General features: G+C 44.6%; 1 protein-coding gene across 7 annotated transcripts in view; it reads left to right on the top strand.

The window, feature by feature from the left end:
* The window catches only part of ZNF385A (zinc finger protein 385A), a 358128-nt gene that overhangs the window by 289224 nt on the left and 44943 nt on the right, over positions 1-23961 (top strand). For all 7 annotated transcript variants that reach the window (XM_088469211.1, XM_088469210.1, XM_088469215.1 and 4 more), the window contains one exon: positions 22746-22908. In XM_088469211.1, the coding sequence (XP_088325337.1) occupies positions 22746-22908 (163 nt within the window). The remainder of the gene's footprint in view (positions 1-22745; positions 22909-23961) is intronic.

The following is a 23961-nucleotide window of genomic DNA, read 5'->3' as shown; positions in this document are numbered from 1 at the left end:
TCACTCCCTGGTTTGCATTACTGTTGGTACCTCCCTGTCAGATCGCGCCCATTTCTGGAAACTCAACCCATTCTAGTTGGAATTTATGGGTGCCGGAGTTGGAAGCTGTGTGGGTTTCATACATTGAGGATAATGCTTCTTGTCTCAGCACTTCACTTTTGTGGATTCATTTAAAATTTTTCTTAGGAGCACTCTGATTAAACATATTGCTAGCTTTAAAAACTGTATAATAGGAAAAGGGAGGTTGCTCTTGAGTGTTTCTGTAGAAATCTGGAGATCGACAAATCCAAGAGTAGGTCATTCTTCTCTCGTCATCTACAATATTCCCAACTGGATGTTCGTGGTAGTTAAATGAGGATGTAATCAGCATCCCGGCATGTCGAATGCCGATGGTCTAAATACTGGTGCCGGAATCCCGACCGCCGGCATCTCAAAGGTAAGACCAGCAGCATCCCGACTGCCGGGAACTCATACCCAACCTGCTATTTGGCCTTTTTAGGCACAAGAGAATAGCACCTCTAGAGCTGACTCTTCTATCCTAGTCTCCTCTCAGGTCAACACTCCTCAGCAGAGAAAAAGCAGCAGTTTTTTTACAGTATTATTCTTCCCATTATGCCACTAAGGTGTCTTATTCTGCTTGATTATCTGGGTAAGGTTAGGCTTCCTTGTGTGACAGAGAAGGCTGTGGAACACTTAGATGCTCCTTTCATGCAGGACGAGCTTGCTAATGCCATATTCTCCTCTCCTCCCTCTAAAGCTCCTGTTGTTGATGGAATTCCCATGGAAGTGTACAAAAAGTTTAAATGTTTCTTTGTTTCCAGCCTTACAACGCTCTCCTTGAGGTTGGAGTCCTTCCTCCATCTATGTCAAAAGCTCTCATTGTAATTGTAATGCTCCCCAAACCTGGGAAAGGACCCACTTCATACAGACTCTTATCGACTAATTTCCTTGCTAACTACTGATATTAAGATGCTGGTCAACATGTTGGCTATTTAACTTAATTCAGTGATCGGTACTATAATATACTCTGACTAAACCAGTTTTATGTTCAAGAGAAAAAAGGTTGATTACTGCACCAGTAATAGTGTGATCTTCACAATTTCGGAAATACAAACCCCTTGACAAAGCAAATTTATCAGCGAAACGTGCGTCGGCTTTAGTCCCACTGCTGATATGTAAATTCAATAGATTCACTGATATGTATGTCTATGTGTACTGATACAGCGGCTTTGCAGCTCAGAGAGACCTGTTGATAATAGCAACAAATATAGCCACTCATTACGGATCTCAGTGCCAGATCAACATCGTTCATTCAGTAAAACACACTGCACTAGTATTGTGCTGAATCGTGCAGTTTATAGAGAGCAAGTTTCTCCTGTATGATTTCCCCTTCATGTATCATAATAAACTGAATTTATGTAACACTTGGGTCTGGTTACAATTGTAACACCTCAACAAGAACAAACTTATGATACTATGTATGTTAGATAGCTGATGCTTATGCTAAAGGTGGCCGGAGTGCGACTCTTACCTGTCTATTGTATATTATTTAGGGATTTATAAGGAGTCTCTGGAATCCTACTGGCTGCAGTCTCTGCACAGATTCATAGCTTACTTTATTTATATAGCTTATGCTAAAGGTGACTAAAGAAAACAGTGTGTGATCCTAAGTGTTACACAATATACGATTACTAGATCTATAAGGGCATGTTGGTGGTTATTTGTCTCCAGCAATATAATAGGCTATGGGAATAATCAGCACTACAGCTGCTCATATAGGCACGTATTTGATATCTTGAATATATATGATGGACACAAATTAATACAACTAATAACATAAATGAATTCCGTCAGTTAATTGTATTCACAGTGTCTTTTAATATAATTCCATAGATAATATTTATATACCTGTCAAGTACACATTAGACTCATTTGACTATCAATTCAATAATTAATACGCAGTGAGACTTCTTTTTGTGTTTTTTAATCACAACTGTCTTTATTTTTTATACCACTCACCAATTTTTGTTTGTACTTGTCCTTATATTTCGCTGTTTCTTAATAAACATTTTTAATGATGAAATAATAAAAGTTATATTTTATATTAGTGCGCCACCTAAAACAACGCTTTCTTTCCCTACCTTGTTATAAACCATTTTTATGCCAGGTAAGTGTACCATAGAATCTTAAACGACTATTTTACAATCTTCAGTTGTCTCAAGTGGAGGAGGCAGGGGCAATAGTGGTGCCAAGGCCTTTGATTTTGTTGAGTGGGGTTACCTTTGGGAAGTCTTGGCTAAACTTGGAGCGAGTCTAAAAATGTATTGTTTGAATCTGTCTTCTGTACTGTTCCCCAGTGGCCCGGGTGTCCATGAATGGTTATGTTACCTCCCTTTTTAATGTGGGTTAAGGACCCATCAGGGCTGCCCCCTTTCCCCCACAATGTTCACATTGGCCACTGAATCTCTGGCATGTTTGGTTTGTGCAGATGTTGACACTATAGCCTTATATGCAAGCAACATGCTTCTGTTCCTGGCTGATATGCATGGCTTGGTTGAGCATCTCATGCGGGTGATAGAGGAATTTATGGAGTTTTGATACTTCTTATTAACTGGTCTAACTCTCATATTTTCCCTATTAATGGCTCTCTGCCTGAGTCTACTGCCCTTTTTTGCCCCCCTACAATGGATCCTTTCCTTTAGGCAGTTGGGTTTCTCCACCTCCCCTAACAAAGCAGATTTTTGTCCAGGGGCCTCACCTCACCCTCCCTAATTTGAGACTTTATATGGCTTCACAACTTGCACATTTGGTTCATTGGGTGGGTGATTACTCGGATTTTGCCCTGGTGGGGTTTCCTGTTGAGCAGGCAAGGTCTCCTTTATTTTCTTTATAGGTCCTGCTTTCTAAACCACTGGCAACAGGTCAAGCTCCATTGTTGCGTCAGGGCTCTCTGGTTTGGTGTTTTGCTCATGACTTATTTGGGGGTATGGTTTGGATCCCGATGTCCCCCTTTAATACCGTGGCTCTTTTGCTGAGCTGGGCATGCTCAGTTCATAGAGACTTTGGCTATCTTATGGTATCTTTAAAATTGGTCACTAGTTCCAAAATGACGTTTTGAACTTTTTCGAACAATTACGGATGGAATTTGGTCTTACTAGCTCTGCCTTTTGTAGATAGCTTCAGGTCCACAACGCTGTGCATGCACATTTCAGCAATAGTACCCCCAGCTGGTTCCCCCTTCCCCTCTTAAAACTACACTTTTTAGGTTGTCCCTTAAAAAGATAATTTCCTATCTTTATTGTGACCTTAATTCCCGTTACTTACCAGATGCACTCATTTCGCTTAAATTTAATTGGGAGATGGGTTTATGCCCTCTCCAGGATGATCACTGGCCTCAAATCCTGGGATCTATCAGGTGTACTGTACTTCTCCATGTGCCCGCTTTCAACAAATACACTATTTTATTTTCATAGGTCTTACCGCACTTCTTGCCAGGATGGGTGCTCGTGCCCACACTAATTGCCCTAAATGTCAGACTTTAGGATGTTATTTTTGGCACCTGCTTTGGGCATGCCCTGGTGTTTAACATTTTTGGCTCAAAGTTTGGTCTGATATCAGGTCTATTTGTCCCATTGTTGCCTCCTGCTAACTCCGGACGCTCTGAATCAGGGCCCTCCTACCTAAAAATGGAGCGGCCTCCTGGCCGCTCGCATAGCTGTGGGTGACCACCCACAGCTTATGCGAGCAGCCAAAAAGATGGTCGCGATGGTCAAGACCATCGCGACCATCGGGCTTGTGAAGAGACCCTGCGGTAGGGTCTCGCTGCCGCAAGCCCAGGAGTGCTTTTGGCTCTATCAGAACCAAAAGCACTCCCACTGACATCACTAGTGATGTCAGTGGGGCCGGACCGTCTGGGCAGCAAGGCCCCCGGCACACCCACCAAAGGGGGCGTGCTGTCACTCACAATCAACAGCATGCCCCCTTTGGTGCGAGACCCATAGCGACAGCTTGGCTGTCGCTATGCGGGTCCCGCGCAAGCGCACGACGGAGCTCCCTCCGTCGTGCGCATGTGCCTTAGGGCACCATCGACCTGCTTGCGAGCGCTCAGCGCTCGCAAGCGGGTCTGAATTAGGCCCTCTGTCTGTTCGAGTTTGATATTGGGGACATTTTTATTGCCACTATCTTCAGATATGCCTTGGGTGAGGTCTGTCTACACTTGCTAAGGTTGTTATAGCCAGATCTTGGTGTGCCAAGGACTATACTGTTATTCATAAATGGTGGGCAGTTGTTAATGATACTATTGATCATGAACGTTATGTGTATACAAGTAGGAATACTTTACATTGTTTTCATAAGTTATAGGATAAATGGTCCCAGCCCATAGGAGGCCTGCTCATATGAGTTTTCCTTAATCTAATACTATATATAGCCTATTTTTACCTCCCTTCTCTTCTCCATTTTCTTTTTATACTTTTGTATTGATGTCCCCACTCTGTTCCTGCACTAATCATTAGTTATGTTCTATTTTTATGCTTGTTGCAACGCTTGTAGCGTTTAGACCTTCACCTTGTCTATGTGTTCTTGTGACTGCTGAATGTTCTCCTTGCACATGGCCCATTATATATCAATGCGTTTTGTTTTTGTGTTTCCTTGTTCCATTTTCTTTTTGAAAAACGATAACTTGATTTAAAAAAGAATAAATAAATAAATATATATATATATATATATATATATATATATATATCCCCTCGTCTAAGAGAGGAGCAGAAGGTGATGATGCTCCTCCAGTCCTGACTCATAGGATTTGATATTTCCAAAGGTGAAATTTTAGTAATATAGGCCGGAATATATACATTATCAACTGACTTTGGTAGCACTTAGTCATATAAAATTAATATAAATAGACATAAACCTGCACTAACATATTTCCTTGAGAAAAAGCAGCACAGCACAGAAATCTGTGTATTATACATTCTCATTCAGACCATCTGGAGAGGAAAAAAGGGAGAAAAATAAATGCCTAGATTAACGTTAGAGCATATATAACATACCTATTGAAAATGTTTTGAATTCTATAAGAAATTAGAAAATACATTTCACAGTTCTAACCCAATTTATTGGATTAAGTAGGACAAGTAAATTAAATAAATAAATACTGCGCAAACGATGGCATGTGTGCCATGGGGGGCTGGTGAAGTTGGCATCAAAATGGGCATACATTAGTAAAAAAAAAGTAATGTGAAAATAGTGTAATATGCCCTTACAGTACTTTGCCTACATGAGAACGCTCCTTCCCAACCCTGTTACGCCTCTCCAATTGTAAGGCTCGATACATGCAAAATGTGTGTGCGTCTGAAAACAAACATGTGTGCATTCACTTCCTGAGCATGTGCACACAGCAACAGCACCATGCAGTTGGAGCAGGTGGTCACTTCATTGTGAGTTATTGATATACAATTACTGTGCAGGAGTTATTAATAACACCCCCTTTTGTCATTTTCATTTTTATTTTTTGTAATATCATTAATATAAATTCTATATCAAGATATCTCCCAACAGGTCAAAACAAAATCCTCTGTAATGTAAGAAAAATGAAACAACCAGAAAACTTTTTCCTAACTAATGTCTGTCGTCGTCCCCTCACTCCTCCCCCCACCATTGACCCTACCACCCTCCCCTTCCAGTGCCAATACCCACGGTTGCCTCAAGGGTGGGTGTCTGCTATCCCAGGCAATGGTGCTGCGACTTGTGCTTGCAGGCCACGCTGCAAGGTTGCTTGCTCTCGCCCGGCTCGCCTCCACCTGTTCCTCTTATGTGGACGAGGAGGCATGGAGCAGGAGGCAGGGACAGAAGGGCCGACGCCACAGTGTCATTTATTACCATAGCGCATGCACAGCACCAATTAATGTGTCCTCGGAGGGACAGGGGTAACCAGAGGGGATCTGAAAAATCAAATTTACTGGACTGCGGTTGGCACCACGGCCCCTAAGAGTTTGGGTTTCTTTTTGCCCTTCTGAACCTCAGGCCTTGAGACAGGTATATTCTTTGTACCCCCCTGTCGCCAGGCCTGATCATAGATTACATAAGTATTCACTCCCCTTGTTCTAATACATGACAGAAGCACCTTTAGCTGCAATTACAGTCAGTGGTGGCACTAGGATCCCAGAGATGCCGTGCCGCCCCAGACTCTCCCCGCAATGCCAGCTCCTCCTCGGTGATCAGAGCAGGGCACTACACAATAAATCACAGTGCAGCATCAGGCTCCCTGTCATTGAGGAGCTGGCATTTTGGTGTCACCCCTCGGAGGGTGACACCCGGTGCTGTCTGCACCCCCTAGTGAAGCCACTTATTACAGCTGCCGCTGTCTTGGGGTAAGCCACTACCAGCTTAGCAAATCTGAAGGAGGCATTGTTTTCTTATTCTTCTTTGCACTATTGCTGGAGGACATTACGTTTATTAGTAACAGTTATCCCTGGGTTTTACAACTGGCCCATCCCAATTCTTTTTCTGTTAAAGCAACCAGTTTGGATTTTGATTCATACTTTGGCTCCATACTAAACTGGTATAGAAATCGTCTCTCAAATCCTGCAGCAGGTTTTCCTGCAAGATTTGTCCACTCTATACCAGTCAGACAAATTGTTACATACGGCTGCACTTTACCCCTGATGTAACCATCTTCTCACACATAACACGGTTAGATAATGGGAAATTACAAGTTGGTGCTTAGGAGTGTCACCACAACAAGAATGGTATTCCACGATGCTTGAAGACTTCTCCCTTCAGCTGCTGTGTCCAGAGTTCAAATGTCATCAATGATGCTATCACTGTTACTCCTGGTGATCGCTCCCACCTTCGTTGTCCCTGCAGCTGCCACCAGAACTGCTGTGAACACGGAGATCAAGGTCCTGATTTAGAGCCGCTCGCAAAAAGAATCAGAGCAGCCGCTTTTTTTTTTTTAAAACCGGCCTCCTGGCCGCTCGCTAAGCTGCGGGCGACCACCGACAGCTTTTGTGAGCGGCCAGGTGATGGTCGCGACAATCGGGCTTGTGACGAGACCCTTTTGGTAGGGTCTCGTATTTCGCAAGCCCCAGTGAGCTTCCGGCTCTAATAGAGCCTCCGTTTGTCCAGCCAGCGCCCCGCCTACAAAATGGGGCGAGCTGTCGCTCAAGATCGTCAGCCGGCCCCGTTTTGCTTCGAGCCCCGGAGCGAGTGATTTCTCGCTCGCTCCAGGGCTCGCCCACGTGCGGCGTGCGCACTGCCCGGCTATCGACCCGCTTGCGAGCGCATAGCGCTTGCGAGCGGGTCTGAATCAGGCCCCAGGTCCCCAGGTTCTGTGTTCCATCAGCAAGCATAATGCCAATGAACAAAAACATACAGTACTACAAAAGCAATTTGTGTTGGTTAGAAATTAGAATTCCCAAATAAAAAACGATTTTTACTCAATGAAAAAAAAAAGTCAAGTTGTAAAATGAAAGGTGGATAAATATCTTTTGTAGTCCATATGATTTTTATTTTTTTATACAATGTTTTTATTGACCGCTTTTGTTAATACAAAATATAATGATAACAGAAACATAATGTATACAATAAAATTATATATGCACAATAATAACGTAATAAGTAACTAGCTGTTTATGAGTTGGATATTTCAAATCAACACTGACAGGTAGCTATTACTGAGCTTTTAAGGTTGCGCATGCCAGTGAATTAAGGCCCTCATTCAGAGCCGGACGCTCTGAGCAGAGCGCTCGCTCTGAATGAGGGCCGTCCTCCATAAAAATGGAGCATCCTCCTGGACGCTCGTATAGCTGTGGGTCACCACCCACAGCCTATACGTGCGTGCAGGTTGATGGTCGCGATGGTCGCGACCATCGCCACTGCGAGCCGGAGCCTGCGGTTGAGTTTCTATCAGAGCCAAAATCACTCCCACTGACATCACTAGTGATGTCAATGGGCCGGCTTCTGACGGTAGGCGTTCCCTTGGGAACGCCCCCTTCCGGGAGGCACACCCCCGGCACGCCCACCAAAGGGGGCGTGCTGTCAATCAACATCGACAGCACGCCCCCTTTGATCAGACACAACGAGCGAAGGAAAGTCCTTCGCTCGTCGCGTCTCGCGCATGCGCATGACGGAGCTCCCTCCGTCGTGCGCATGCTCAGTGCACACCATCGACCCACTTGCGAGCGGACAGCCACTCGCGAGTGGGTCTGAATCAGGCCCTATGTTAGTTCTTTCCCTATTGGTTGTCCATGAGATGAAACGGTTAAGCATGCATAGTAGATCTCAATTGCATTGAATTAATTGCAAGTCATCCAAACACACTCTGGATTTTAACAGTTAGTTAAAGAAATGATCGAATTCTTCAAGAAAAGTGTGTGTGTGGGCAGACTGTGGGCCTGATTCAGATAAAACACATTGGCCCCCGATAGGAAAAAAACAAAACACATTGGCCCCTGACAGGAAAAAATACAACACATTGGCCCCCCACAGGAAAAACAAACAAACACATTGTCCCCCACAGGAAAAAATAGGACCGTTAGGGTATGTCCCCGCGGCTGGGGAGGGGGAGTAATGATGGAAGTGTATGTCCCTGGGCTGGTGGTGGTAGGGCGGGCATTATATGTCCCTGGGGCTGGGGGGAAGGGGAGGGTGGTTGGATGGATAGTATATGCCCCTAGTCTGGGAAGTACTGTATAGGGGGCTGGGGGTAGGGTGGGGAGTTTGTGTCTAGGAAGCCAGGGGGTAGTTTACTTCTAAGGGGCCAGGGGAGGGTGTGGGTGGGTAGTGTACATGTGCCTGGGGCTGGGAGTGCATATGAGACCCAGGTAGCTGCTGAATGTTAGTAAGTGCAGTGGCCGATACTGAGGAAGAGAGCAGGGGAATATGTGAGAACCCAGCTGTCCCCAGTTGAGATACTGCGTCTCTGCAAGGAGTTCACACAAATAGTGCTGGTAAAGGATGGGGTCAGTTGGGCCAGATCCAACAAGTGAATCCCAAGGCAACTACACAGTTACAGGAGGTACAGCCTCCAGATAATGCCAGTCCCTAGATATGCTTGAGAGAGGGGTGAACAGCCGCGAGGGCAGCAGGTGTTCTACCGCAAGGGAGTCCAGCCGGACGGCAGCAGGAAGAGCTGGTGAGGATGGCCAATCAGCAGTACCCGTCAGCAGAAGGAAGGAGTCCAGCATTGCGGTGTTTAGAGTGGGCAGGTCTGCTGCACCACAGAAGTCACAGGCTTCACTAGGTCATAGGTGGTGACGGCTGATCCTGGCCATCGCCACTGCCCATCGGGGTGCCGCTACGCCTCTGCTCCTAGTTACCTGCACCCGGAAGTGCCCAGCCCAGAGCACATGACAGCTTCCAGTTTGCGTTTCACAATGGAACGCAAATCCCAGAAACGCATCTACCAACTGGCAGTGTGAGCTCGCCCAGCCATCAGGAACTGTCCCGGTGGCCCAATCAGCCCCTGCCTGGCGCCCTCCCTGCCCCAAATGGCCACAGAATGTCAATCATGCTGCGGCTTGGGGGCACTGCGTGCTAACACGCAGGACTCCTTCTGTACATGCGCAGACCCACAAACATCGGCTATGTACGTAAACAATCATGTCCAGTGTGTGATAGAATTACATAACCTGGTGGTGATAAACACATCTTGTAATTTTAAAATAAATCAAAACCATATTTACTACAATTTGTTTTATTTTTAAATCTATATTAATATACATGAAGGTGTCAAAGTCCTACAAATATGTTTAGTGTGTTTGTGATGATAAATCCTATAAGTGTCATGGTTTATGGTTATTTAGCTAAAAAATAAATAATTTGTTCCACTTGGGTGAAGTGCATGAACTCTTAAAAACATGTTTAGAACTTGACCTGTGGGCTTACAATGCTAACACAGAGATTCCAGGGTCATGCAGAGATCACTGTAAGGAAAACAGCATGTATTCAAGTTCTCTTGTATTTTTTATTGTCCCATAGCTAAAATTATCTTCATTCGCAGTTCCCTTGTACTTAACAAAATAATGAGGCTTTTCTATTTATATATACAGCCCCTGTTTGTGTGCTGCTGCTGCTTGATCACTGTAAAACTTGTTTTAATTACCTCCCACATTAACTCTCCATTTCACACTAAAGTAAATTAGCTGCTGAGTCTCGCTGCACACTGTAATTTTCTTACAAAGAACAATCCTGTGCATATCCCTGTTATCACGATTAGTGTTATGTTCCACAATTATATTGGGTGACATTTTGCTCAAGTAACTATGGAAAGCCGTCAAAGTAAGAGCTAAATGATTTTGTCACGCATAAATAATGTAATGAATTGCTTCTCACTGACTTGCCAATCTCCCTAGCTGAGGGCAAAATTGTCTGGTAATTTATTGGGGAATTAAAAGAGCTGGACCCATTAGACTTGCTGTTACTAGTGTTTGTAACCACAGTTAACCGCAGTTAAAATGTACCCATTACATACACACAATATTCATGACAGTACAGCCTGTTCACTATGAATGGTTAGCATTGCTGCCATACAGTGCTGGGGTTATGGGTTTAATCTGACCAGGGCCCCATCTGGGTGGGTGTGGGGCTGATTGTAAGTGATACGCTGTTGCGACCGTTTTAGTGTCTTTTGCCCTAGTGGTGTCTGCGACTATATGCTAATACTGGCATTAGCCTTTCCCCTAGTGTACAGACGTGCGTCTGAATGTGCAAGGATTGAGACGCCCACTTTGAGGGTTTCGGATGCTGTGATACCACTTGGTATGCCACCATCAGTCGCAACTTGCACCAGTCCTATGGTAGGTGCAGATTTTCCATCTGAGTATGATCTACAATATGAGCAATTAGGCATATGTAAATGCAACCACTTCAGCGACACGCCAGCGACACTCCCGTAACAAGTCCATAAGACAGACCATTTTTGTGCGTTGTGAATAGACACCACCCAGGATCATCTATTACATTTCCAATACGTCTCTGAATCTGTGCATCTTAATCGCAACTGCACCGCTGTTGCGTAGAACCCGTGGGAAACATGTGGCTTCCTTCCACAGACCAAAAACATGCTCCGGTGGGGTATGGAATTTAGACTGTAACCTCCAGTGAGGTAGGGATTAATGTCGATGATTAGATATTCTTGTACAGTTTAATTTGTGTAATTTGACTTGCACTGTGTAAATAAACGTTAACAAATATTACACACTATGGCAATAAGTATTTGACCAGGGTAAAGGCGCTAACCTGTGTAATACTGGGAAACATGGGTGAAAACAGTGTATATAAATAAAATTGCATCCCTTAGATGTCAAAAAGGTACAAAATATGGTAAAATAAATAAAAACACTTCCCTTCGATATCAGAAGATGGTCTCAATTCATATTCAGTGGTGGTTTCGACATTCGAATGATAGTGTGCCATAAACGTTTCACGATACATTTGGAGAGATGGAAACATTACCACACATGGTGTAATAGGTTACACACAATTTATTTTCCATAACAGTTAATTTCCTACCCGGTAGTGCAGGGAACCCTTAAGCACAGTCACAGACACGCATATATTAAAGCCAAATTCTGCCTTTAAAATGTACAAGATTTTTACCTGCATGTGGAATTAAGATGCACAAGATGCATACACATTGTCAGACTTTGTAGGACGATATGAACGATATCGTTTATCGTTATATCGTTCATATTGTCTGTTTTTTGGCCTCTTCCAACTTCTAAACTACGGACGATGCGCAGTCATGGATGGTCGATAATGACCATCGCCCGTGCATGCAGTCCAACCTGGTCGATATCGACCAGGTTACTATATGGACCCGCGATCATTATAGTAGTTTGGGGGTTGGTGGTGTGCTGGATGATCGATATTGATCATCCGGCACAAGCAGGACGATCAGACAAAGATATCGTGTGTATGCACCATTAGACACTAATTTTGCAGGACAGTTTCCAAAATTTTATTCATCTCTACTCAACCATCCATAGGAACTCATTATAACTTATTCTCATTTTTTATTCTTGTTTAGACACACATTTCTTTCTTATTACTGATATTACTGATATTGCTCCTGTTTCTAATGTTCATTATATAATTGTGTCATGTCTCGGTATTAGCTTTTCTTTCTGTACTGTTATAGCAAATACCCTCTATAAGAACATAAGTTAAGGTGGACCTTACACTAGATCCTCTATAGTGTTTTTTTGCACAGGCCCGTACCCAGTCCCCCCAAGGTACACTTACAGAATTTTTTAAAACGCACACTCTGGTGGAGGAAGTGGAAGTGAGGAAATATTGAAAGAGGGAAGATGGTATTTACTTACTGCATGCTGACTGTCCATAGTGCAACAATGGGTTCAAAACTTCAATTATGTCATTGCACACTCACTGTTTTTTGGCTGGGTGTAATGTCATCAAGCCTGGCCTTCAATCTCCATTGGGTATTCGTTGACTGAAGAGAGGCTGCACGATGTAGTGATTGCAGGGGTTTTGACCGGGATGTGGTTGCTGCTTTACACATACCATGTACACCTATGCGTTTTGTCTAAAATCTAGGTGCACTTGTACAAGTCTAAGCACATAGAGGATTTTTTGTTGCACCTATGCCATTTTACTCTTTGCAATATTTCCAATAGAGGAGGCTACTTTGCAGGCTGCACCACTATTATATCACTGCACCACTAATATATCACTTCACTAGTGCCTGATTAATATTTTATCTTGTGCTTAATCACATCACTGGCTCTTAATATAAAATATATATTTGGCCATTTGCTACAAATATGGGTTTGGGAAATCCCTGCAAAGCACAAATTGCATGTTTTCTTTACGGTTCACATATATGTTCCTATAAGAAAAGTATATACTTGAAGCCATGTGTTATTATGCTTAAATACAGTAAGTGGGATTATCTGTACAGATGAGGAAGAAGCATAGACAGAAGTGGATTTCAGCAAATATAGTGACATGTCAAAAATATAGCCCCTGTTAATAGGATCCAGCCATGTACATGTGCACGCGAGGAACTGTTTGGACAGCAGTGATATGGGATAGTACAGTGAACATAACTCTGTAGACCATGTAATGTGCTAGACATTATTATCATTTACAGAGGGGATGCATATTATCTTCAATTAAGCTTTTATCTTCTCCCATGATGCAACCATATATTATATGGTGGTAATGGGGTTGGTCTCTCTTCATTTAAAGCACCAGATCTTCTCTTCATTACAATTACTATTTGGGACTCAACCCACAATTTAATTGCAGTGGTTGGGAGTAAACAGATTTTTCATATGGAACTTATGAAGTATAATTATCATTTTGATTAAAAAGTGGATGGCTACATTTCTGCCTGTTCTCCCTCTCTGCTGGTTGGAATTGTGGCTCTACGCATCCGGCCTGGCAGTGAGGTGGTTGACAGATTCCCCTCTGCCCTAAGAGACGGCTGCTGTGTTGTGCATGTGTCCAGCCAAGAATGTTTCGGAGGCGACTTCCTGTTAATCCCCAGTTATCTAAACACTGAACTGAGGCAGCGTGGGGAGATATAAAGCGTATGCCGACTCATTGGCAGCCAAAAGGGAAAAACTGCTCTCTCCTTCTGCTCTCGTCTGCTTTCCCTGCTCCTTTTTGCTTCTTGTACCCACAGCCTTCTATATTTTTTATTTCCCCATTCGCAATTTTGTTTATTCTATATTTCATGTTCTTTACGTTCCAGGTATTATTTTTTATCTTTGTGATTTTGTTAATTTATTGGGCTTTCAGTCTCTGGTCATGCAAGCATTGAAGCAATATTATCTTATTTCCTGATCATTACTTAGCCAGTAGGTGGCGTTCATCTATTTTCTATCATGGATAAAGTAGTATTGCTGCTACCCGCCATGTAGAAGCCAGGGTCTACCCCATTTTATTTTAAATAAAGAAAACACTCTAATCCTGTTATTTAAAAATACATTAAAAAATCCCTCTAAAATACAACTTTATGGGCCAGATGTACTAAGCTCTGAAAAGTGATAAACTGGAGAGTGATAAACCACCAGCCAATCAGCTCCCAACTGTCATTTTTCAAACACAGCCTGTAACATGACAGTTGGGAGCTGAGTGGCTGGTTGTTTATCACTCTCCACTTTATCACTTTTCAGAGCTTAGTACATCTTATGAGAGATGCCTGTTGTGCCCGCCAGCAGAACTTCTTCCGGCCTTATGCTCCCTGTAAAGGCTGGGCGCTGACAGTCAGCAGGAACAGTTGACACTGGTCGCAGACAGCAGGAAAAGAGGATGCTGGGAATGAGAATTGGAAATGCTGGAACAGGTCTTGGTAGCAGCAAGAAACATGACTACTTCACACATACTGCTATATTATAAAGGATCTTAACTTGGGGGGGAGGAGGGTGCAGCCTCTTATAAAAATAAAGAAAATTATGGTGAACTTTCTTTTTAAGCGCTCATCTGGCAAAACTTTATTATAAATTGTCACTTTTGAATGAATTTATTATATTATTAATATGTATTTAATAACGTATTTAACACTATTTAGCTGTCTAGCATCACCCTGTGGGAGCGTCTAGCAGTCCTCTCCTGTAGTATCTCATGTGACTATGGCAGTAAAGTGGTTACTAAGTAAATATGCAATGTAATCCCTTTGTTTACAAATCACATATTTAACAGACTTTGAATACAGTTGAAGTGCACTGTAAATGTGTGATACTGTTAATTTATAAAAAAAAAGCTGTAAGTACACAGTAATAACAATAAGCAATTCAAAAACCATCAGTCTCTTTTTGCTAGTATTTTTCAAAGTCTAGAACATAAAGCAATATGAAATGTACGATACTCTGGTGCCACAGATCCATGTTATCAGCAGTGTAGTGAATGAGAGAGTTCTGTAGGAATGCAGCTCTCTGAGCCCTGCTGGAGGGATGGGTAAGAAGCCAGAAATGACATACGATCTGATCCTGGCCCAGACTGCGAGCTCACTCAACACCTTTCACTACAGCCAGCAACGTCTGTTTGTATCTGAGCTGCTTTTGGAGTAAGGAATAAAGGGTTCATGAGCCCTTCACTATGTGTATTTTTCTGTACAATTACATGCGTTTAATTGCTTGTGTATAGGATGTGTACAGAGCTTCATAAACAGTTCACATGCCTCTCTGCTGACTCTACAGAATGTGGGGGAGTACAGTCAGAGGTCAGAGCGGATAAAAATAGTTTATATATTGTTCCTTAGTTGTGTGTGTGTGTATATATATTTATTTTATTTTATTTCAAGCCTAACTTTTTTGTCAGCTGGCTTTCTCAGGCTCGGAGAGAGGCCTATTTGCACGGGTATCCTACCCTTTGCTTATCAGTTTATCGTTACATTTATGGAGTGCTTCTCAGATGATTCAGCTGCTCTTGCAGATTGTAGATTCTTCCTCAGCGAATTAGGAGTAGGAGATATTATTATTCAACTGGCCTCTGCTGTAACAGCCAGGGATGAATAAAAAAAATGTATTGTGAAGCCACAAGGAACCCAAGAGCATGGTGACATGTTGACGTGGGGCCTTGTTCATTTCTGAACCATCCAGTGCATTTTGATACATCTAAACAGTACAGTAAATAACAGGAAAGCATTAGCTAAAATAAGGACGGTGGTGTGTTTCCCAAGTTCCCCGTCTTACACAAAAGTTGTTTTCAAACTCCCAGCAGATTTGACCTAGTATAGCCAGTAATTGTGCTCATAAGTCTTGAGGGAAACATTCCTAGTTGTCATCGTAGACTGGATATAAAACAGAACAAGATTTTGTGGTGTCCTTACTGTGCTGGTATCACTGTTCTTACACAACGCTCTATATATTACAGATTCTGTAGGTGGAGGTGTTGCCCATAGCAACCAAGCTTCTATCATTTATCTAGCACCATCTAGAAGATAATAGCTAGAATCTGAGTGGTTGCTATGGGCAACATCTCCATTCTATAAACTTTAGTAAATATACTCCCTACTCTGATTCATTCTCTAAACCAACTTATTGTACCTGACACAAGCACTGCTGTCTCCCACATTCAATCATTCTATATACCATTATAGTCTCCACACAACTACATATCTCCTGCAAGTGTTCATTACATTATATTTCTTAACTGCCCCACACCATGATCAAATATTTCATATGGGAGCAGATGTACTAAGCTCTGGAAAGTGATAAAATGGAGAGTGATAAACTACCAACCAATCAGCTCCTAACTGTCAAGAGCTGAATGGCTGGTAGTTTATCACTTTCCAATGTGTCACTTTTCAGAGCTTAGTATATCTCCCCCATAAAGTTTTATCTTTCCGACCCTCTACTGTAGATTTTCTTGCCTAACTATTACCTTTTCCTCCATATTCATTCCCTGGGAGACAGCAGAGCATGAGTCAGGTTGTCACTATCAGGGTTACCAGGTTTGGCGGTGTCACCTTACTGCCATCTGTGTCCCTGCCTGCAGCCAGCGGCATCCCTGACAACTGTGGTCACTTATCTGTAAACGTGGCTGGCATTCAACTGCTGGCAGTTCCTGCTCTGCATCATAGGCACCGCCATCTTTGACTGTATCACATGATCATTCATCCATTCTGTCTAACCAGTTCCCAGGGCTCTTATAACATCTCACCAGGGGCGTTTCTAGAGAGGAAGGGGCCTGTGTGCAGTCTCCGACATGGGCCCCCTCCTCTCTGTCCGGCGGCCAGCAGTGCACTGAGCTGTGCGCAGCCAGCACCGGAGTTATAGACTCTGGGCACTAAAGTGCGCCCAGAGTCTATAGAGTATGCGCAGGTCAACCGGAAAATGGCCGCGGCGGCCATTTTCACTGTACTGCACATGCGCAAACGACGGGAAAATGGCCACGGAGGCCATTTCCCAGGGTTTTTTTACAGCGCTGGACCACCGCGCTGACTTGGGACTCCGGAGAGGTAAGTAATACTATGGGTGCAGGGTGTGCAGTGTGGGGCCCCCCTGGACCTAGGGGCCCGTGTGCCCCGCACACCCTGCACCCATTGTAGATACGCCCCTGCGTCTCACCCAGTATATCAGCACTCAGAGTGCCATGTTTAAACCAGAACTTGCTGACAGCAACAGTGTTTCCACTTTTGAGATTTATTTCCTGGTTTGAAGCAATGTTTCCACGTTTGGGACTTTTTTCCCGGTGTTCTTGGTCTGATAAACATAATTTTCAGGTTAGAATTTTTGTTTTATGTAGTTAGTTTTGTTAGCTCTGCTGTTATGTACTTACCTCATCATTTTAAGGCCAAAATTTTACCAGGAAAACCAGGGGTAAAAAACGGTAGAGAAAAATAAATTTGGTGCTTGTGTACTTTACGGACTCATTGCAGAGAGACCCCAAGGAATGTTTTAAATGGTACTTGTGTACTTTACGTATACAAGGACCGAAAGTTGTCCCCACCTAAAGAAGAAAGTTGTCCTCTCGCGTGCTCGCTGCGCTCGTCATGCTTCGGGCTCGCTATGCTCGCCACAAGGTTATATTCCCCCTCTATGCCCACTTGGATGGTAGGGAATGACGCTGGACAGTGGGAATGACGCTGGACACTGGCTGATAATGTCATGGTCCTTTCCATGAAGGGGATTTAGACACTACCATGATTGATAATAATAATGAGTGTAGGACACGTGGGTTCTCTCTGCAATGAGTCCATAAAGTACACAAGTACCATAAATTCAGCTCCATTGCTATCCAGAAAACCTGCTTCAGTATTGCTTAACAGCATATATCACTGCACAGGGCCGTAACTAGGTTAGTGCGACCAATGCCACGGCACAGGGCACCGCAAGGCACCAGGCGCTGTGTGGGCCTGTCAATTTTAAGGTTTATTACCATTCTTACTTGTAGCTTCCTCTTCTTTTATCCCCAGCATCTCCTGGCCTCCACTATCTCTTCCCTGGCCCTTCCCCACAAAAGCCATCGCTATTTTTCAGGTGCACTATCTTATGTCTCTATTTAAAATATGGAGGGGGGGGGCGTCAATGCTTTCTCTGGCACAGGGCACCAAAAAGTCTAGTTACGGCTCCGTCACTGCAGCCTGCTCCATTAGTGCAACAGCACACAGTTCTTCTTACAGTGTCTCTTGCAGCCGGCATCCAGTTCCAGTATAAGTGCAGTCCTACTTGCTGCTACAGCCAATAACTATCCTGCTAGCCTGCACCTGTTTTCAATGCCTGCTCTACTAATCACTCTGCAGCATCAGTCCTCAGGTACAAATAGTGGCGTGTGTGAGAAATAGCATAATTAAGCCATCTAGCTTCATTCACACTCCAGCACATACAGCTAACCCAAGGGGTCCCAACCTAAATCAACAAACCCCTAGTGCCACGACAAAATTACAGTAAGCTGGTCTTGAGAATGATTGAGAGTGGGTGACAGCAGAGTATGAGTCAGGTACAGTAAGCTGGTATTGAGAATGATTGAGAGTGGGAGACAGCAGAGTATGAGCATACTTGCCGACATTCAACTCCCTCCCTCCTTCCGGGAGGGAGCTAAATGCCTGCATACAGTGGGGGGGCGTGGCCAGGGAACCACTCACTATTGGGGGCGGGGCCTGGAGGCGTGACCGCACGATTGCATTATTGTAGCCCCGCTCCCTCTTCACAATGCTGAAATGAAAGGCATTGTGAAGTGGGATAGGGTCACGATGACGCGATTGAGCGCAAATCTCATCATCCCCCCCCTTCCGCTGCGGTTTCTATTAGTAGTCTGGGGGGGCAGGCGGCAGCCAGGAGGCTTGCCTGCCTTTCTGAGGGGTAGGGAGCGGCACCCGATATTTGGGAGGGTAGGCAAGCCTGAGTATGAGTCAGGTACAGTAAGCTGGTATTGAGAATAATTGAGAGTGAGAGTCAGCAGGGTATTGGGTAAATTTACTAAGATTCGAGATGGTCCCGATTTGCAAAGTGATTCATCTCGCTGGAACTCGCTAAAATTCGGGTAATTGAATCACTTTTTTATTCCAAATTTACCAACAGGTGATTTGAGGCTAAACAAGTTTGCCGATGGTGAAGCAGAACGAAATATCTCTCCCAAGTATCTCGTTTTGCAGGAGATACTCACCCGAGATTGTAGTGTTTTCTCTCTGCAAATCTCTCCCGAGCTAGCAGCCTGCACATATCAGTGAGATATGTGCTTGCTGCTTGTGTGTTAAGACTTGTAAAAAAGGGTTAAATATTATTTAAAAAAATGAAGTGAGGTCCCCCCCCAAAAGACTAATCAGTCCTGGACTTGCCAGCCAGTCCTGGTTCTTAAAATTTCAGGGAACAAAATGTGTAGGGTTCCACAGTAATTTAAGAACCAGCACCAGGCAGCAGGGCTAGACCTGGTTTTAAATATAGGGAGAAAAAAATTGGCGTGAGATCATCCCTATATTTAAAACCAGCTCCAGACCCTTTCTAGCGGGGCACTGATGCCAAAGCCAAGGGTGCCCTTTCACCAGGCCCCTCAGCCGCAGCATCAGCCCTGACCGCAGGGATTCCTGGAGAGTTGGGACCCCTCCAATAAAGGGTACCCCTCTCCAGGGCACCCCTGTCCTAGGCTGATAGCCCGGGGCTATCCCCGGCACCCTAGGGCAGTGGGTGCCGGGTTGATAGTGCTAGTGTGTAGTGTAAAATAATTGGTTAAATATTGTCTTTAGTTGTGGAACTACACATACCAGCAAGCCTCTCCCACATGCTGGTATTTGGAGAACCACAAATACCAGCATGCGGGGCATTACGGGCCCGCTGGTGCTTGTAATTCCACAACCAAAGCAGTACGAAAAAAAACACCATATAAAGTAAAAGTGAAAGTAAAATTTTATTATAACATACATGCACACTCACACTCACTATCACACATACTTACCTAGTATCCGAAGTAATCCATAGGGGTACCTATAAAATATCCATACTCACCTCACCTATGCGTAGCTCACGTCCTCTTCTCGAAGTAGGCATCCATGGGGTTAAAACAAAAAAACGGGTGCTCCCGAATCCAAGCTGGACCGAGTAAAGGTATGTGTTTCCACATTCCTTTACTCAGCGCGAATGACCAGGACACACGTGTGCCCCGTCATTGAAGGAGCCGCCAGCCAATCAGCGGGCATCTCCGTCCGAGCAGCTCGCTGATTGGCTGTGTGCGGTCTGCCTGTCTCCCCCATAGACTTCAATGGAGAGAAATCTCCATTGAAGTCTATGGTGGGAACCGCTACATTGTACCATTGATGTATATCTCCGGAACCGTTGTTGCAGAGTCATATGCATTTTAGCCACATCCCCACTTGCGAGTGAAGCATACATGCCGACTATCTGGCTGCCCCTTCCGGGAGGGAGCAGCCAGATCGGCATTACTGGGGGGGCGTGGCCAGAAAACGGGGGCGGGGCCGGCCAGATGACAAGTTTTTGCGGGTGGGACGGGGGCGGAGCCACGTGAGCGCGTCATTTTGGCCCCGCCCCCACTACACACTGCCGATATTACAGGCAGTGTGATGCAGGGGGCGGTGCCAAAATGACGCAAATCGCGTCACCGTCCCCCTTCGCTGCCGTGATTTTTACAAGTTATTGTGGTGGGAAAGGAGGGATCCGCGGCAGCCGGGAGACTTGCCTGCCATCCTGGGAGGTCGGGAGCGGCACCCGATTTTCGGGAGGCTCCCGACCAAATCGGGAGGGTAGGAAAGTATGGAGTGAAGGGGTGGAACTGGTATGTAATGGGGTGTTCTGTTGCTAGCAAAATTTAGATGGCATGTCGGCAGGAATTGGGAACTATGCAGACTTGAATGAAAGCTTTTCAAGGCGTATCATTTCAGATGCGCCACAAAGATGCGTACCACTCTACGTATCAGGCCAAGGGGCCTATTCATTAAACGTAAAAAATCTCTGGAGATAATTCGCTTTAGAACTCTCATGGAGTTCTAGCTAATTATAGGTGGAATTCATCATTCCACCTCTCCATAAGTATCTATTCCGAAAAGCTGTCATTTTTGCGATGACAGCTTTTCGGGAAATAGATACTTTTCCCTGCCTACACTACCTTATCGCATCTGGAAACAGTGCCGCGCATGCGCTGTTACATCTGTAAAACCAGCGCATGCGCAGCACTGCCTACAGATGCGTTAAGTTTCGTAGCCCCCCCTGACGCCCTCCACCCCCCTCCGCTCACCTTCCCCCCCCCCCCCCGACTTACCTGTCCGCGCAGCAGCCTCCGGCTCCGTCCTGCTGGTCTGTCATGTGGTTTCCCAGCAGACCACATGACAGATTAGAAAAAAAAACAAAAACTTTTTTTTTTACTAAACTTTCTTGTGCTCTGCTGGGGAGCACACATGTCCGACCAGCCTCCGGAGCCTGAGGACGGAGCAGAGCGCCGGAGGGACTCGTCGGGGGACCTGCACACGCGGATACAGGTAAGTTTCACCTGCTATTCGCCACCTCACAGTGGCGAATAGTAACTGCATCAAATTCCGAGAATTGATAATTTTCGGAATTTGATGAATACCATAATTTCCACATCCCCATACTAATGTACTAATGTATGGGGAGTGTGGAACTTAACGCAGGGGAACTTAGCAAGGAGATATCTGTGATATCTCCTGTGCTAAGTGGCTACATGCATACCAAAATAACGTTATTTAAGGAAAATGTCCTTAAAAACGTTATTTTAGTGTTGATGAATAGGCCCCTTAGTGTATTTATTTTAACTGGAGCAACTGATGGATATGAACTCTTTAATGTGCATTCTGGGGTGGGAAAAAAATAATGAATTCATTCTGCTATATAAATATATATATTTTATCCAATTACTTTAATGTGCCTCATTTATCTCCATATAATATGCATATGAAGGGCTTGCTGTGCAATGCAGTAATGGTTGGAGGGCGTCCATGCTGTATAATATTGCATATGTTATTAAAATGGCCATTTATTGGTCCTTGTGGACTGAGGGCCTGATTCAGAGCAGCTCGCTCTGACAGAGCGCTCGCTCTGAATCAGTGCCGGGCTTTTTTTTTTTGGAGCGGCCTCTTGGCCGCTCGCATAGCTGTGGATGACCATCCACAGCTATTGCGAGCGGCCAGGATGATGGTCGCGATGAGACCCTTGTGGTAGGGTCTCATTCATCGCAAGCCCCAGAGAGCTTTCGGCTCTAACAGAGACGGAAGCTCTCCACTGACATCACTCGTGATTTCAGTGGGGCCGCCCCCAAACGGCAAGCGTTCCCTCGGGAACACCTCCGTTTGGGCAGCCACCCCACGGCCCGCCCACCAAAGGGGGAGAGCTGTCACTCAAAATCGACAGCTCGCCACCTTTGGTGCGAGACCCGGAGTGACGAATTGCCCGTCGCTAGCCGGGTCTCGCGGATGCACTGTGGGCCACCATCGACCCGGTTGCGAGCGCTCAGCGCTTGCGACCGGGTCTGAATCAGGCCCTGAGAGCGGCACAAAATTAACCAGCAGCATTTTTACTGGTGAGTGTAGATTTCTATAGCGAGAGTTTAGGCTTTAAATAATACAGCTTCCCATTCCTCACTCCTGCTGTGACCAAATGGTCCTGTCACAGACGGAGCCATACATGATCTCGCATTGGGTGACAGTTGGGCAGCATACAGTTACACAGCACGGCACATAGCATCGGAAGATCTGTCCTAACATAACACCCAGCCACGTTGCAGGCCCATTGTGGTTCTTAGTCAGGTATCTCTGAGTGGCTCTTCAGTTACCTATTAATATGGTTAATAAAACCAATGTTTTCTTGCAGAATCAAGCTGAGGCGCATTATAAAGGGAACAGACACGCACGGAGAGTGAAGGGGATTGAGAATGCCAAAACCCGACAAAAAGAGGGACAACAAGATGGAGACAGAAACACCCCAATGATCAGCCCTGTACCCAGTGCCAGCGAGAGTGATACAGACAGCAAAGGTGACTGAGACGTGACACTGCATATACTTTCTGTACTTCTAAACACGTGTTATTATCATAATGCACAAAGAGGCAATCTGATTGAATACGTTATGTCCTAGAATTTCAGCTTCATAGCATTTGCAAGCAGATTATTAGAAATTGATCTGGTGAACCTCCATGGGGATACAGAGCTGATAGCCTGAAGTATCCAATTGGCTGTATCATATACATAACCACACTTTACACAGCCTCACAAAACCTTAAAAAATTGCTTGTGATGTTGGACTTGGAAATTAAAAAATAGGTTTCTTTTTGTGTTAACAATATACAAAGCTCCAATTAGTAGACGTGTGCATGTATATGCATGTAGATGTGTATATAATATATATATATATATATATATATATATATTGTGTGTGTGTGTATGTATGTATGTATGTATATATATATATATATCAATGAAAACGAACCGCACACAGAACGTCAGTTAGAATGCCATATGGGTGCAAGGCAGAAAAAAACGTAACAGGTATTAACCACTACCTAAACGGAAGTGGAATCCAGCCAGCACACCGTTTGAAAAAAGAATAAATTTTAATGTCCCATAGCAGGGTGAAAAGCCATCATATAACACTGGTAAGACAAAGTGGTACTTAGCATCAGGTATCGATGTGCATAGGGGGAGTCATGCTCTGAACCCCGACAATCAGAGGCCCCAACAGCTGTTTCGGATCCTCCTTCCTCAGGGGACTGCTGTAAAATGCCCTTACCAACCAACAGCAAATATACCCAAAGATCATTAGCAAAATAGAAAACACATGAGCACTGAGACTCACCAAATAACCGTGTCACCTGGCACACAAGGAACCCGCTCCCCACAGACACAAAGTCCGGACACAGCAGCCGCTCATCGCCATGCTGGACGCCGGCGGGCGGAACCAATGTGACCACAACCAAGTTCCGGGGAAGACAACAAGGTTCCCAGTAACCGGAAGTGACGCGGCGCCACTATTCTAAAGAAAATCAATAAAATACAAATCAAACATACATTATTATCAAACAAAACAAAAC

This window comes from Taudactylus pleione, unplaced genomic scaffold, assembly GCF_031769625.1.
Source record: "Taudactylus pleione unplaced genomic scaffold, aTauple2 ptg000089l, whole genome shotgun sequence".
NCBI lineage: Eukaryota > Metazoa > Chordata > Amphibia > Anura > Myobatrachidae > Taudactylus > Taudactylus pleione.
Note: the sequence above shows the minus strand (reverse complement) of the source record. Positions and strands in the feature narration are given on the sequence as shown.